This window comes from Myxocyprinus asiaticus, chromosome 49, assembly GCF_019703515.2.
Source record: "Myxocyprinus asiaticus isolate MX2 ecotype Aquarium Trade chromosome 49, UBuf_Myxa_2, whole genome shotgun sequence".
Taxonomy (NCBI): domain Eukaryota; kingdom Metazoa; phylum Chordata; class Actinopteri; order Cypriniformes; family Catostomidae; genus Myxocyprinus; species Myxocyprinus asiaticus.
Window position 1 is genome coordinate 4,684,945 of NC_059392.1, and position 14,230 is coordinate 4,699,174.

A 14,230-nucleotide genomic window follows, 5' to 3' on the forward strand; every position below is an offset into this window, starting at 1 on the left:
CAGAAGAGCATATGGACACTTAAGTAAAGCATTAAATTAGGAAAATCTGATTCAACCTAAGCATTAAAACATCTGGTAATTTCCAAAGGACGTACCAAAAGCAAATGATTCATCACTGATCCCAACATACGCATTTTGACATCAGGATATTTTGCAAGAACATCCCACAGACAGATGATTCATTATCATGATGAGAGGGCTCATTCGGTACTCAATCATCTACACTCTACAGTAAAGAGTCACGTCAACGGCATTGCATTTACAAAATGTTTATTTGCGGACTCAACTTTATGTTACAAAAAATACACAACACAATTCTCCTTTTTTCTTAGACAATCTTAGACAATTACCAACAGTTATTCTGACATAATCTCCTGGAATCAGTCAACATTCTATTTGGAACAAATAGAATCATCATTCGATTCCGCATCATCGGTCATGACGTCATAAAGAACCAACGGCTCGTAGAATCTCTGTGACTTTAGCGCAGAATTGTAATATAGGGTTATTTTTTTACCCTATAGCCTCAAATTGTTATAATCTACATTAACAGAGTTCTCAAAACTATCATAACGCCCATCAAAAGTTTACTGCATATTTTTCTTTTTTAAAGTTAGCTTGTTTCGCTTTTTTAAATAAACTGGGTAAGAGTAGGTAGAGTAGCCAGGTTGCGCAAACAATTTCAAGGGATTTCAGCAAGGGAATTAAGGGCATCAAGTGCAAGTCTTTTTTTCCGATCCAGGATAATGTAGTTGCGCGGAAGCCACCGGGGGGTGGGGGGTGGGGGGGGGTCATTTGGCCTCAACCCCGGATGCCCCCTCTCACTTTTCACGATTAAACTCCGAGTCATTTCAATTCCCGCAGCCACCGATTCCGATTTCCTGCTTGTACCTGTTCGTTAAAGTGTTCGCTTTGCGCGTGAGCTTCGCCAGTACCGTGTGCAATCCGTTAAGATGGAAGTGAAACAGCTTTTCCAAGTTTTCATCATCTGGTTCGATGCGGGACATCTCCAGGGCCGCCGTGACTCCGAGTTTGTCCTTGCGCCGCTCGTCGGCTTGAAGGACGCCCCATTCGATATCGTTCCTGATCGATTTGAGGAGCGCATACGAGCCGTACATGTCTCCATCCTGGTAGGAGTTCACCTCCTTCTCCTCCTCCTGGTCCAATGGGACATCCCTCAACAAGCTTGGCACCATAACCGTCTGGTCCATGTTATTCACAGCACCGATAAACCGGTTCATAGCATTGTAGAGAGAGTTTTTTTGGTTGTAAGAATCGCAGATCTGCATCATCTTCGCTGTTGGAGAATGGATCAATGCCCTTTAGGAAATGCTGACCTGGAGAGCTTGAACTCAATGCTTAATAATACGCAGTAGGTGTTTTCAAGTGGTTCTTGGGCTGGACGGTCCAGAGACACGGAGGGTTTATCCCAGTGATGACTTGTGTCCAAACAGTGCTCAAATCCTTTGTGCGTTTCAGTTGGGTGAGTTTCTGGAAACGCAGGTGGATTTAAAGCAAAGGCGTGGCTTCCACACGTCAATCAAACGCTCAGCATAACCAGGTCGTAACCGGATAATGTGACCTGAAATAACATACATGGGGGAATAGATTAGAGAGGATGCACACACTAAAATATGATCAAAATATTACTGTAAGCATGAAAAATGAGATTAGAAAGGCAATCAAATTGAAAGAATAAGATGACTGTTTTTCCATAATAAATTATAACATTCACAAAAATGATTAAGGCACGAAATGTTACATTATTACATATATTTAAAGTAAACTGGATTCAAATATGTACTGCATGCAAATGTACATCGCTTCCTACCACTCTGATTTCCTATAGGAAAAGCCGGCCGGCGAACTTAATCTCAATCAAATAAATTACGCTTTCAAATACTAACCTTTGCTGATATGTGTCCTCCCTTAAACCCGAAAGAGTCCGGCAAAGTCCAAGGCGTGACCGGTGGAAATGTCGGCGGAAGAGAATGGGCAGTGGGCGTGGCCGCATGCAGCGCCATGGAATTTAAGAATATTCATGAGACAAAGCATCAGCCCACTACCGCTCAGCCGCTCTCGTCCAATCAGATTCTAGGCTGATTAGGCTCGCGCCTAGAAGCAGCCAATCAGAGGGCAGGAAGGAAATCCGGCTGCTTGCCAAAGGCAGCAGTTCAGGGTCAAAGACACGACAGTGTTGGTGAGGGAGCAACCGGATTAGAGTGATAGAAATACCGTTTAAAATACTTTAAATACGCAGATTATACGTACTTTTAGCATTTTATGTGTTAGATTTCATACTTTGAGTGCCAAAAAGATTGACTGAATTAGTCTCCCCCTCTTTTTTTCTCTTGAAAGTGGAAGACAAACGTTTGCATAACATTAACTATTTGATTTTAACTCACGTTGGGTTTAGATTAATGACCCAACACAACGAAATACTTAATAATTTAGATTTCTGTTTTGTTTTTAGGATGTATTCTGATTCATTAGCAAACAAGAAGTCTTACACTTTCATTATTTGTCAAAAAAAAAAAAAAAAAAAAAAAAACAGGATGCAAGGAGACTAACATATGCATATATATATATATATATATATATATATATATATATATATATATATATATATATATATATATATATATATTTAAAGAAGATACAATTTCTAAATGAGACCTTAATATATTATGTAACATCCTTTAACTTATCCTTAAAGTGCAAAGGTAAATTCTGACATGTGCATGCAAAGCCAGTGCTGGAATTATGCAAATGCACCTTAAACTTTTCATGCAAATAATGAGACTTTAACATGCATGATTGTGTAATTTTATCCTATTATATAACACAATATCAAAGCAAGTGGAATTTATTTTAAAGATACCACACGTTTCTCAAACATTTCACAAAATGGCGTCTGTTAGGTTCAAAATTAAGAGGTTTTGAATACTTTCTGGTTGTTTAACCAGTAATTGAACATGTTATAACAATATACAGCTCTGGAAAATGATCAGTTTCTCTGGATTTACTATTTATAGGTATGTGTTTGAGTAAAATGAACATTTTTGTTTTATTCTATAAAGTACTGACAACATTTCTCCCAAATTCCAAATTAAAATATTGTCATTTAGAGCATTTATTTGCAGAAAATGACAACTGGTCAAAATAACAAAAAAGATGCAGTGTTTTCAGACCTCGAGTAATGCAAAGAAAACAAAGATGAATCTGCCCGATTCCAGCCTTGCTGAAGCACCCCCAGATCATCACCGATCCTCCACCAAATTTCACAGTGGTTGCGAGACACTGTGGCTTGAAGGCCTCTCCAGGTCTCCGTCTAACCATTAGACGACCAGGTGGAGGATCAGTGATGATCTGGGGGTGCTTCAGCAAGGCTGGAATTGGACAGATTCATCTTTGTGAAGGATGCATGAATCAAGACACGTACAAGGTTATCCTGGAAGAAAACTTGCTTCCTTCTGCTCTGACAATGTTCCCCAACTCTGAGGACTGGTTTTTCCAGCAGGACAATGCTCCATGCCACACAGACAGGTCAATCAAGGGGTGGATGGAGGAGCACCTGATCAAGAACCTGTCATGGCCAGCCCAATCTCCAGACCTGAACCCTTTGAAAACTCTGGAATGTGATCAGGAGGAAGATGGATGGCCACAAGCCATCAAACAAAGCCGAGCTGCTTGAATTTTTGCACCAGAAGTGGCATAAAGTCACCCAACAGCAATGTGAGAGACTGGAAGAGAGCATGCCAAGACGCATGAAAGCTGTGATTGAAAATCAGGGTTATTCCACCAAATATTGATTTCTGAACTCTTCCTAAGTTAAAACATTAATATTGTGTTGTTTAAAAATGAATATGCATTATTTTGCATTATGAATTACATTACTGGAGGTCTGAAAACACTGCATCTTTTTTGTTATTTTGACCAGTTGTCATTTTCTGCAAATAAATGCTCTAAATTACAATATTTTAATTTGGAATTTGGGAGAAATGTTGTCAGTACTTTATAGAATAAAACAAAAATGTTCATTTTACTCAAACACATACCTATAAAGAGTAAATCCAGAGAAACTGATCATTTTGCAGTGGTCTCTTCATTTTCTGTTCCAGAGCTGTATATCAGTAGTTTGTGGCCACGTTACGTTTTTCATCAACATTGTGTTGCCATCTAGTGCTCTCTTGGGGAATTAATGTAACAATTTTCCCAGGCCATTCAATTTAAATTCATTTCATAAAAAAATTATTTCATTAATGCAGACAAATTTACACATATATTCACAGTTATCCTTGATGTTGTTTTAACCCAAATAAATTAAGTACAATAAACATAAATCCATTGCGTAGGTGTTTTGAGTTAGGTGGATGATTTGAATGATTTCTCTCATTCTGCTGGAATATGAGTTCAATCAATCTGAGCTTGTTTGAGTCCATTCTCATTGAATCCATTTGTATACTTAAGTTGAATTAACAAGCGAATTTGCCAAATCAACTCAAAAACAAGCTGAATTAACTAATATCGGTCAGTGAATCAGTGAATCTTCATCGTAAAATCTTCGATACTAAGAAATGTAAATTACTTTGAATCTAAACATGTTAGACACAAAAAAAAAATAAAAATAAAAAATAAAAAAAAATAGGTCATGTCTACATTACTTAAACAATTTTTTAACTGTTTTACCTGTTGTCTCTCAAGACTTATTTACTTGAAAATTCTCTCATCTTATTCACCCTCATGCCATCCCAGATGTGTCTGCAGAACACAAAGAAAGATTTTTAGAAGAATATTTCAGCTCTGTTGGTCCAAACAATGCAAGTGAATGGTGACCAGAACTTTGAAGCTCCAAAAAGCACATAAAGGTAGCATAAAAGTAATCCACACGAGTCCAGCGGTTTAATCCACGTCTTCTGAAGTGATATGATAGTTGTTTGTGAGAAACAGATTAATATTTAAGTCCTTTTTACTATAAATCTCCACTTTCACTTTTAGAATGTGAAAGTGAAAGTGGAGATTTATAGTAAAAAAGGACTTAAATATTGATCTGTTTCTCACCCAAAGTGATTGCATCGCTTCAGAAGACATGGATTAAACCACTGGAGTCGTATGGATTACGTTTATGCTGCCTTTGATTTTTGGAGCTTCAAAGTTCTGGTCATCATTCATTTGCATTGTATGGACCAACAGAGCTGAAATATTCTTTTAAAAATCTTTGTTTGTGTTCAGCGGAAGAAAGAAAGTCATACACATCTGGGATGGCATGAGGGTGAGTAAATGATGAGAGAAATTTCATTTTGGGGTGAACTATCACTTTAAAAAAACTTATTTTTATATTAATGTTACTTGAGTCAAAGCAATAACTAAGGAAAAATGTGAAGAATTAAAATTTTTAGGGCAACGAGTTTCCATAAAATTAAGTTCAGTGAACTTGTCTGGGCTTATAATGCATAAAAAAATAAAAAATAAAAAATCACAACTTTAATCACTATTTTATCAATTCTGCATGACTAATTAGGGTACAATGGGACTAAAGGCACCCCTTAAGGAAGATGGGATTTTTTTCTGGTCACAAAGGGTATAAAGATTGAAAAAATACATTTCTTTTTATTGAATATTGATGGAGCAACATCATTTGTGTGAAAATAAGAATAATAAGGGAAGGTTATTTTGATTAAAATACATTAAAAAAAAATTAAAAAAAAAATGTGGCAAGAGGTACCCCACATTTGGGGTAAAAGGCCCCCATGGGGGTGATATTGTGCACATATAGGACAGTAGTGATAGTGCAAAATTTGTCAACTTATTCAAATACATTGAGACAGCAAGATGCTTTTTTGAGTATCAAAAATGAAGATAATGCTTATTCAGAATAACCACTTCAGAAAACGGTGTCTATTTTCTGTTCATTTCAATTACATTTGGCATTACATTTTAAAACTATAAGTATGGCATATCTTTGTTTAGTCTTTCTTGGGTCTCATAAATACCATCTAAAAACTTTTACTGAAATTTGCTCATATGCATTTTAATGTCGGCAATGCAGTTCAAACACCAATAATTCGAATTTAAATGAAGACAAAGCAGAAACTGGCAACGACGAAGAACCATTTTATTGATAGAGATCACGGTTGTTTACAATATCAACATACATTTTGTTGGCATGCTAGCTGGTGATGCATTTTAAAAAGTTTTATTTCATTATACAAAGTACTGTATATTATTACTCTGCTCGGCTATCTTGAGATGTGTAATTCATCACGTGTGTTCAGACTCGAATACTTAATGATCCATTTAACACAAGGGGCAGCTGCAGAAATGATTGTTTAAAAGATTAATATAATAATACTAAGTCCATATGATAATAAAGTTATATGATAAGAAAACCATACAAAAAAAATAAATTAAATTAGAAAAACAAAACAAAAAAACATGCACACTGACACGTGTAAATATGGAATCGTCAGAATTTGTTAACAGTACCTCACAGAACAATTAATTTAAATTGAAAGCAGTATTTATACCACATATTTAAAATAAATGAATAATAAATAAAATAAATGACAGAGCTCTCTAAAGCTTGGCTCATGTGACTGAAATCAGGCATTCAAAAATTGTGAACCAACAAAACGCTTCGCAAAACGCTTCGCAAAGTAAAGAACTTTCTGTGTCGATTCTTCAGAAAATCTTTTATTTATGTGAATTTCACTTTATTTAGAGCCATAAATGAAAGTGTTCTATCTTATTTCACGTGAATATTTCCATTCGTCTATAATTCAGTTATGAAATTTTAGTTGGTAGTAAATTACAAGACAATTTGCAATAAAAATAAAGCTCTTTTACAGACCAAATTTGACGAAAGGTAAACCTTTCAACCACCGTTTCTTTAAGATCTAACGGCTGTTAAACGACTTTGATAAAAGGGTCTCTCTCTTTTTTTTCTTTTTTTTTTTTTACAATATACCATCCTTTCTTAGAAATATTATTTATCATACCAAAATCCTCATTATCTTCTCATGCAAACATTCACCCACTTAAACAGTGGCAAGAAAAAGTATGTGAACCCTTTGGAATTACCTGCATTTATGTATAAATTTGTCTTAAAATCTGGTTATCTTCATAAATTACAACAATGAACAAACAACATCTGTTTTAACTAATAATTCACTAATTATTATATTGTTCTTGTACATATTGAATACGTCTTTCAAACATTCACAGTGTAGGTTGGAAAAAGTATGTGAACCCCTATGCCAATGATGTCAACAAAAGCTAATTGGAGTCAGGACATGATAAACCTGGCATCCAATTAATGAAATGAGATTGGAGGTGTGGGTTAGAGCTACTTTGACTTATAAAAAGTACTCAAACATTTTGATAAGAAGCATCTGCGTGGACCATGCCTCTCAAAAAAGAGATCTCAGAAGACCTACGATCAAGAATTGTTGCTTTGCATAAAGCTGGAAATGGTTACAAATTTATCTCGAATAGCTTAGATATCCATCTGTCCACAGTTAGACAAACTGTCTATAAATTGAGATGATTTAGTACTATAGCTACTCTTCCTAGAAGTGGCCGTCCAGCCAAGATGACTCAAAGAGCACACCGCAGAATGCTCAACGAGGTAAAAAAGAACCCTAGAGTGACAGCTAAAGACTTGAAGGAATCATTGGAACTGGTTAACATCTTTGTGCATGAGTTACTATATGGAAAACATTAAACAGGCATGATGTCCATGGCAGGATATCACGATGGAAGCTGCTGCTTTCCAACAAAAACATTGCCGCATGCCTGAAGTTTGCCAAAGACCACCTTGACACTCCACAACACTACGGTGAAAATGTTTTATGTACTGATAAAACTTCTGAAAAGGTTGAATTGTTTGGGAAGAACATGCAGCACTACATATGGTGTAAAAATGGCACCACATACCAACATGAAAACATCATCCCAGCAGTGAAGTACGGTGGAGGGCGCGTCATGATTTGGGACTGCTTTGCTGATTCGGGGCCTGGAGCGCTTGCCATCATTGAGGGTTCACTTACTTTTTCCACAGCACTGTGAGCGTTTAATGGAATGTGTTCAATAAAGACATGAAAGATTATAATTGCTTGTGTTGTTAGCTTAAGCACATTGTGTCTAATCTATACTTGTGACTTTGATGACGTTGAGATCACATTTAATAACCAATTAATGCAGAAAACCAGCTAATTCCAAAGGGTTCACATACGTTTTCTTGCAACATTGTTTACTGAAATATAACTGAAAATAATGCCTGCTCCCTGAACTGTAAAGTGTGAATACCATAAATGCTAAAAGAGACGCCCAGTGTGATTGGATTCTTACAATCAAACTCTACACAAAAGAGAAAATACAGTGTGTCGACAGTCCACGAGAGAGATACAATGTAAAACTGTCACTACAACCCAAAGACTGAGAAATACAATCAGCAATTATACAGTGTTTAGGTCGTAGTCCGAACTGTACACCAAAAAGTACCGCTAGTTTTAGGGCACATCTTAACACTTCAGTCTAAACGTCGACAAATTCTGTACAGACATTTGTGTATGTGGCAGAAGGCTGCTTGTTTTTGACTTTCACAAACACGGCAGAATTGACCGTTTTTGAGTGACTTTACCAAGACTCAAGTTCAACAAGACTTTCAACCTGGTACTGCGATGAAAACGAAATTTAAGGAGACAAAAAAGACATTTCTTTGCCAAAGATTTTACAACAGCAACAACTTCTTATTTTTGTTCTTTTTTTAATTGATTTCCTCTCCAAAAAAGCAGCACACAAGTAACTAAGAAATGTGCATCGAAGTGACTTTCTAGGGGTTAATTAACACTGCGGTTTATCTGCCCACAGCACTGAAAATGTTGGGTGAAACGACAAAACCACAGCCAGTTAGAACATTTAATGTGTAATGTACAACTATTAAGAGCTGGATTTTGGACCAGTGAGATTTCACTGTGGCTGGGGCTGCCAAATTCAATGCGACAAAATTTTAAACCCAAGCCTTTGCACGTTGTTTGTTGCTATCGCGGCTGATTAAATACAAAAACATCTTGGAAAAAGCACTGGACAAAAAACCAACTGATACCGTGTCCTAACCAGTACATTGTTGCGATTGCAGCTGATTTGGACACAAATAAAAATGCTGTTGATTTTAGTTCTAGTCTATGGCGTGAGATGGTCTCTGCATGCAAGGCTTTGTACAGAGTAAAATACAGACACAGAAGCGCCTCAAAAACCATTTCCTTTTCCCTGTCTGACGTTAAAGTTAAGAAAAGAGAGGCTTCGGTCATGACACAACTGCACAATTAAGGAATGATGCAATAACAGATTGAAGCCTGGAAAGACAGCCTGAAAGATAAAGAGAGAATAAAAAGAGACAGGAAGGAGAGAATGATAAAAATGGAGTGTGCTAGCATTTTTGGGTTGCTTTCCCTTTCCAAGGTGTCGTACGTCGTCTATACCTGTAAAGGAGGGGAAAAGGATTAGACAGTGTGAGTGTGTGTACCGTATATTCAATATCACAGGTTAACAAGCTAATGCTGCCTTCAAGTTCTGTCACGTAAAGTCCAGTTTACAAGCGTGGAAGTTGTAATTACGATTAGGGACTAGTTTATCTAAATATACTGTATATATTGTGCAAGTCTGGGTACTTTTAACGGCAGTGCTTTCATTAGTGTGCTGTTTTTTAGACAGTTTGCACGGTAAAACCCCTTAAAAAGGTTCTCAAAAGTTGTGTCTATTTCTTAAGCATTGTAGCACTGAATTAAGTGAAGTGTACTAGCATTTCGATTATTTTTTAACATAGTTATTCATGTACCACATGACATGACACATGGGAGCCTTCCACAGAGAACCTTAATGCATACTATGTATTCTATTAGCCAACATCACCTTGCTTTAATGTCGAAAGAAACAAGATTCAGGAGCTGCGCACGCAGACCTCAACACTTGCGGCCCAAAACACGATGACGGTAACAATCAACACATTTATTTTTTTATCATGAACAGGTCATTTTGAGTAGAAAATGAACTTCAGACTTCACTAAACAAGAAGTTCCTAAACGTAATAACAAAATCAACAATAAATGGACTTGAAAACAGTGAAACTAGGCAAGCTCATTAATTATTCAAGCCCGGTGCACCAGCTTCCAAACGTTTCATTTACCTGGGAAATTTACTCAAATGAGCAAATAAATATTACAAGATTTTCTATTGTAGGACTGGTACATGATGATGCATTGTAAACATAACAAACAATCACAAATAATAATTACTTATAAGCTAGAGCATTTATTTTACATGTTTGAAATGAGTACAAATATAGAATTTACTTAATATTTTTAGGTTCACACTAACAAATGTAGAAAGTACTTAATTGTTTCTGCTAAATTTATTTCACCACAAAATAATTATTTTACATTTGAAGATTACAAATTATGAATTTACTTAATATTTTTAGGTTCTCACTTTAACTTTATCAATGTAGAAAGTACTTAATTTTTTTACATTTGAAGATTACAAATTAAGAATTTACTTAATATTTTTAGGTTTACACCTTAACTTTATCAATGTAGAAAGTACTTAATTTTTTCTGCTAAATTTATTTCACCACAAAATAATTTTTTTACATTTGAAGATTACAAATTAAGAATTTACTTAATATTTTTAGGTTTACACCTTAACTTTATCAATGTAGAAAGTACTTAATTTTTTCTGCTAAATTTACTTTAACCTTTATACAAAATAAATTTGTTTCAGTGTACCTGCTTGACGAATCAGACAACCATTGTAGTTCTTATGACAGTGGCTTCACACTTCACTTTTCAGGTCTGACCATGTGCAGAACAAAACCTGAAAATCTATTCAAGTAATGTTCGTCAATAATTTTATTTTACAGGGGCCTGGGTAGCTCAGCGAGTAAAGATGCTGACTAACTACCCCTGGAGTTCACGAGTTCGAATCCCAGGGCGTGCTGAGTGACTCCAGTCAGGCTTCCTAAGCAACCAAATTGGCCCGGTTGCTAGGGAGGGTGGAGTCACATGGGGTAACCTCCTCGTGGTCGCTATAATGTCTCGCTCTCGGTGGGGCGCGTGGCGAGTTGTGCGTGGATGCCACAGAGAATAGCGTGAAGCCTCCACATGCACTACGTCTCCGCGGTAACACGCTCAACAAGCCACGTGATAAGATGCGTGAATTGACGGTCTCAGACGCAGGGGCAACGAGATTCATCCTCCGCCACCCGGATTGAGGTGAGTCACTACGCCACCATGAGGACTTGGAGCACATTGGGAATTGGGCATTCCAAATTTGGGGAAATTTTTATTTTATTTTACTCATATAGAGCAAAGTCCGCTATTCTAAAAACCTATTGGAAATTCCATGGCGAATCAGCCTTCCGGGTTGGACTAAACATTGACGTCATGACCGAACAGCTCTATACCAATTTGCTCGATAAAACTGGAAAGTCTGGGCTTAGCAAATATCCAGTGTTTCCAAAGGGTAATTACGAAACTGTGGTGGTGTTCATGTGCGTTCCTCTCGTAAATACAATCATTCCAACATGACTTGAAAGCAGCATAATATTCACACTCATTCATATGTGTGTGTTTGTATGTGCGTGTCAGGCTGAGAAATGAAGTTGTCTAAGGTGTTAAAGAGACATGAAGTCAGCTGGGTAATAACAGAGGAATTTTATTTGATGCAAACGGCTTTACTTGTCACCCTCAGCAGTGCTGTCAAATGCCGCCGTGGGTTTGATAATTGGTGTGTGCGTGTAAAATTGCTGCCTTAGTTTTCACAGGCACAAAACACATTAGGACATGAAACATTCAACATTCAAGTACATGAACGCAGAAGCTACACTAAATCAACTTCTTTGTCTTCCAAAATGTGCAATTTGTAACGTAGCGCATGTACGCTTTGCATCCTCAGCGTTTCCACAAGGGGTGGTATAGTGGTCATTAGGGTGAACTGTCTTCTTCTATGGTCAGTTTTCTGTCAGGTCAACTACTGTCATGGCAGAGCAACAGTTGGAAGAGAATCGTGCAGAAAAAAGTATCATTACAAAATAGTTCCATCTAATAAAACGCATTTTTTGTGCTTATTTGAGTACTGCGTCATTAGCTTAGCAACATGCTAACGTCAATCTCTATAATAATCAGCTGCGAGTGTCGAGCCTCTTGTACACTTCAAGTGAGGAATGCTATTTTTGTGCCGCATGTTAGTGTTTTGAATTTTGTTTCAAATCAGTCGCTTATGAGGTTCAATTTTGGTTAAAATGTAAGAAGAGAACGGCCAGTGTAGACAACAGATATCGAGGCAGCTCACTAAGGTTTGAAAAAGACAGCCTGTGTTTGAGTGTGTGTGTGTCACTCACCTGTGCCCACGCCACTACACCATCTCGTACTGATTGGCAGTGATGAATCGTGACAGACAGCAAGCCAGCAGCATCCCGATCAGCTGAAACACACACACATCGCTGTTATCATGGTAAAACTGTATTTTGCAGATGAGAACTTTTTTCTCTTGCAGCGTAATTGCTAATTAAATTAAATTGTGATAGTCGTTACTGTTGGATGCTCTCTCGGGTTCACCGTTTATTCTCTTTGCAGGCTGAAATTCTAGTTATAATCATAATGAATGTTTACTGATTCTCATTTCACTCAGCTGAAAGAATTCCACATCCGTGGAAAGCACAGACACACACATATAGTACAGGATTAGATGTATTAGCAGGGCAACGTCTCCAAGATATGTCACTGATCAAGACCGAAAAGGATTAAAGTAATATTCTGGGTTTAATACAAGTTCAGCTCAATCGACAGCATTTGTGAAAATGTTAACATCAATCTGTCAGAAAGTTGAGTCTCTTGTGTGCTTCATGCGAATAGTGTTATTTGTGTGCCATGTGGAGTTACTGCCGATGTAAAGCCTTCCAATTCAGTCACTTATGAGGCTCCATTTCAGTTAGGATGCTACCTAAAGGCCAAAGTTTACCTTGCTTTTCCATGTGTCAATACTTCTTGTGCAGAGTGCGCGTGTCACAAATTTGATCATCAGCACGGTACACACGGACTGTCTGCGTGCAGCTTAGTTTTTGGGCTAAGCATTTGATTGTGCGTGAGACAGAACTGCACACAGAAAACCGAAGTATACCCTAGCCTTAAGAAGGCAGCTGCCTATGTAGACAATAAAGGCTGCTCGCTAGGTTTAAGAGCTGAGCTTGTGTCTCCTTTGTTGTGAAGATTTGTTTATCCCCATAAACTCTATGGACCCACCGGTGAGTCCAAAGGGGTGGGGGCGCTATAACACGGAAAAAGTTTACGCTTAAAATGTTAAAGTCTCCGTATACATAAGTCAGGCATATGATGAATCATTTGAAAGCTTAGAATCACTTCTGAATTTATGTTACATTAACAAAATAAGGCCTCAAATAATTTACGGCACAAATTAGCACCCCCTAGAGGTAATGGGGCAGAAATATTTATGTGAAAATAATAATCTTTCACATAGCACCTAAATGGACAAGTCATATATCAAATGAAAGCTCTCGTTCTCAGGAATGTGACTGTACAGTTAATGTTGTTGCCCTAATACCTCAGTTTGAAAGATTTTCAAAAGAATCACAAAGTAAAATATGATTTCTTTAAGTCATCAAATACAAATGTCTCTTTTATGCTCTGATAACTGCTGATGTTAACCCTTAAATAGCTAAAAACCTTATATCTGCTTTTACCTTAGAAAGTTATCTAAAAAATGAGCCAATGTTTACTTGTCTGTAAATTTGCTTGGCTGAATATTCCAATGTTATATCTTAGATGTCCAGAACAAAATATGCCATACAGTAGGAAAAGCATGCTAAACAAATCATCAGAAAAATATGTTTTCGACTATTGATGATAAAATATGATATATCATCACAAAGGGGATCTCAGCTTCCTAATGGCACCCAGATTGAGCTTCTAGTCCACTCAGAGGCCGAGATATGGTGGTGCATGTACTGAAAATTAGACTGAATGTCTATGGACGAACTAAAGTCTTTGAGAGCTAAAATGTGTTAGAGCGCCACCTAGATTTCAAATTGGTAAATTGGGAAGGAATGTGATAGAGAAAAAAATATTTTTTTTTGTGCTTGCTGCCATCTAGTGGAATGAAATAAGACTTTTCAGTATAAGGTAGAGTGAACAGAACCAGAATTAAATGTTTAACA

The 14,230-nt window shown here is 37.0% G+C and overlaps 2 protein-coding genes across 3 annotated transcripts in view; both read right to left on the reverse strand.

The window, feature by feature from the left end:
* Window positions 1-253: 253 nt before the first annotated feature.
* Window positions 254-2,018, reverse strand: LOC127438179 (mid1-interacting protein 1-B-like). 2 transcript variants are annotated; one of them, XM_051693539.1, is made up of 2 exons: window positions 1,908-2,018; window positions 254-1,582 (listed from the first exon to the last, which is right to left on the reverse strand). In XM_051693539.1, the coding sequence occupies exon 2, from the start codon at window positions 1,290-1,292 to the stop codon at window positions 852-854; it is 441 nt and encodes a 146-aa protein (XP_051549499.1). In that variant the 5' UTR covers window positions 1,293-1,582; window positions 1,908-2,018; the 3' UTR covers window positions 254-851. The 2 variants fall into 2 exon arrangements, with proteins under 2 accessions (XP_051549499.1, XP_051549500.1); XM_051693540.1 differs by lacking the exon at window positions 1,908-2,018 and adding an exon at window positions 1,832-1,901.
* A 4,080-nt stretch (window positions 2,019-6,098) lies between these two features.
* Window positions 6,099-14,230, reverse strand: part of LOC127438540 (tetraspanin-7-like) — a 38,353-nt gene continuing 30,221 nt past the window's right edge. Inside the window, exons 7-8 of the mRNA XM_051694183.1 lie at window positions 12,398-12,480; window positions 6,099-9,482 (exon numbers count right to left, since the gene is read on the reverse strand). Coding sequence (XP_051550143.1) covers window positions 12,412-12,480 — 69 coding nt within the window. The 3' untranslated portion in view covers window positions 6,099-9,482; window positions 12,398-12,411. The remainder of the gene's footprint in view (window positions 9,483-12,397; window positions 12,481-14,230) is intronic.

Coding starts and splice junctions, on each gene's coding strand:
- LOC127438179 (XM_051693539.1), bottom strand. CDS start 1,292: ATGATGCAGATCTGCGATTCTTACAACCAAAAAAACTCTCTCTACAAT.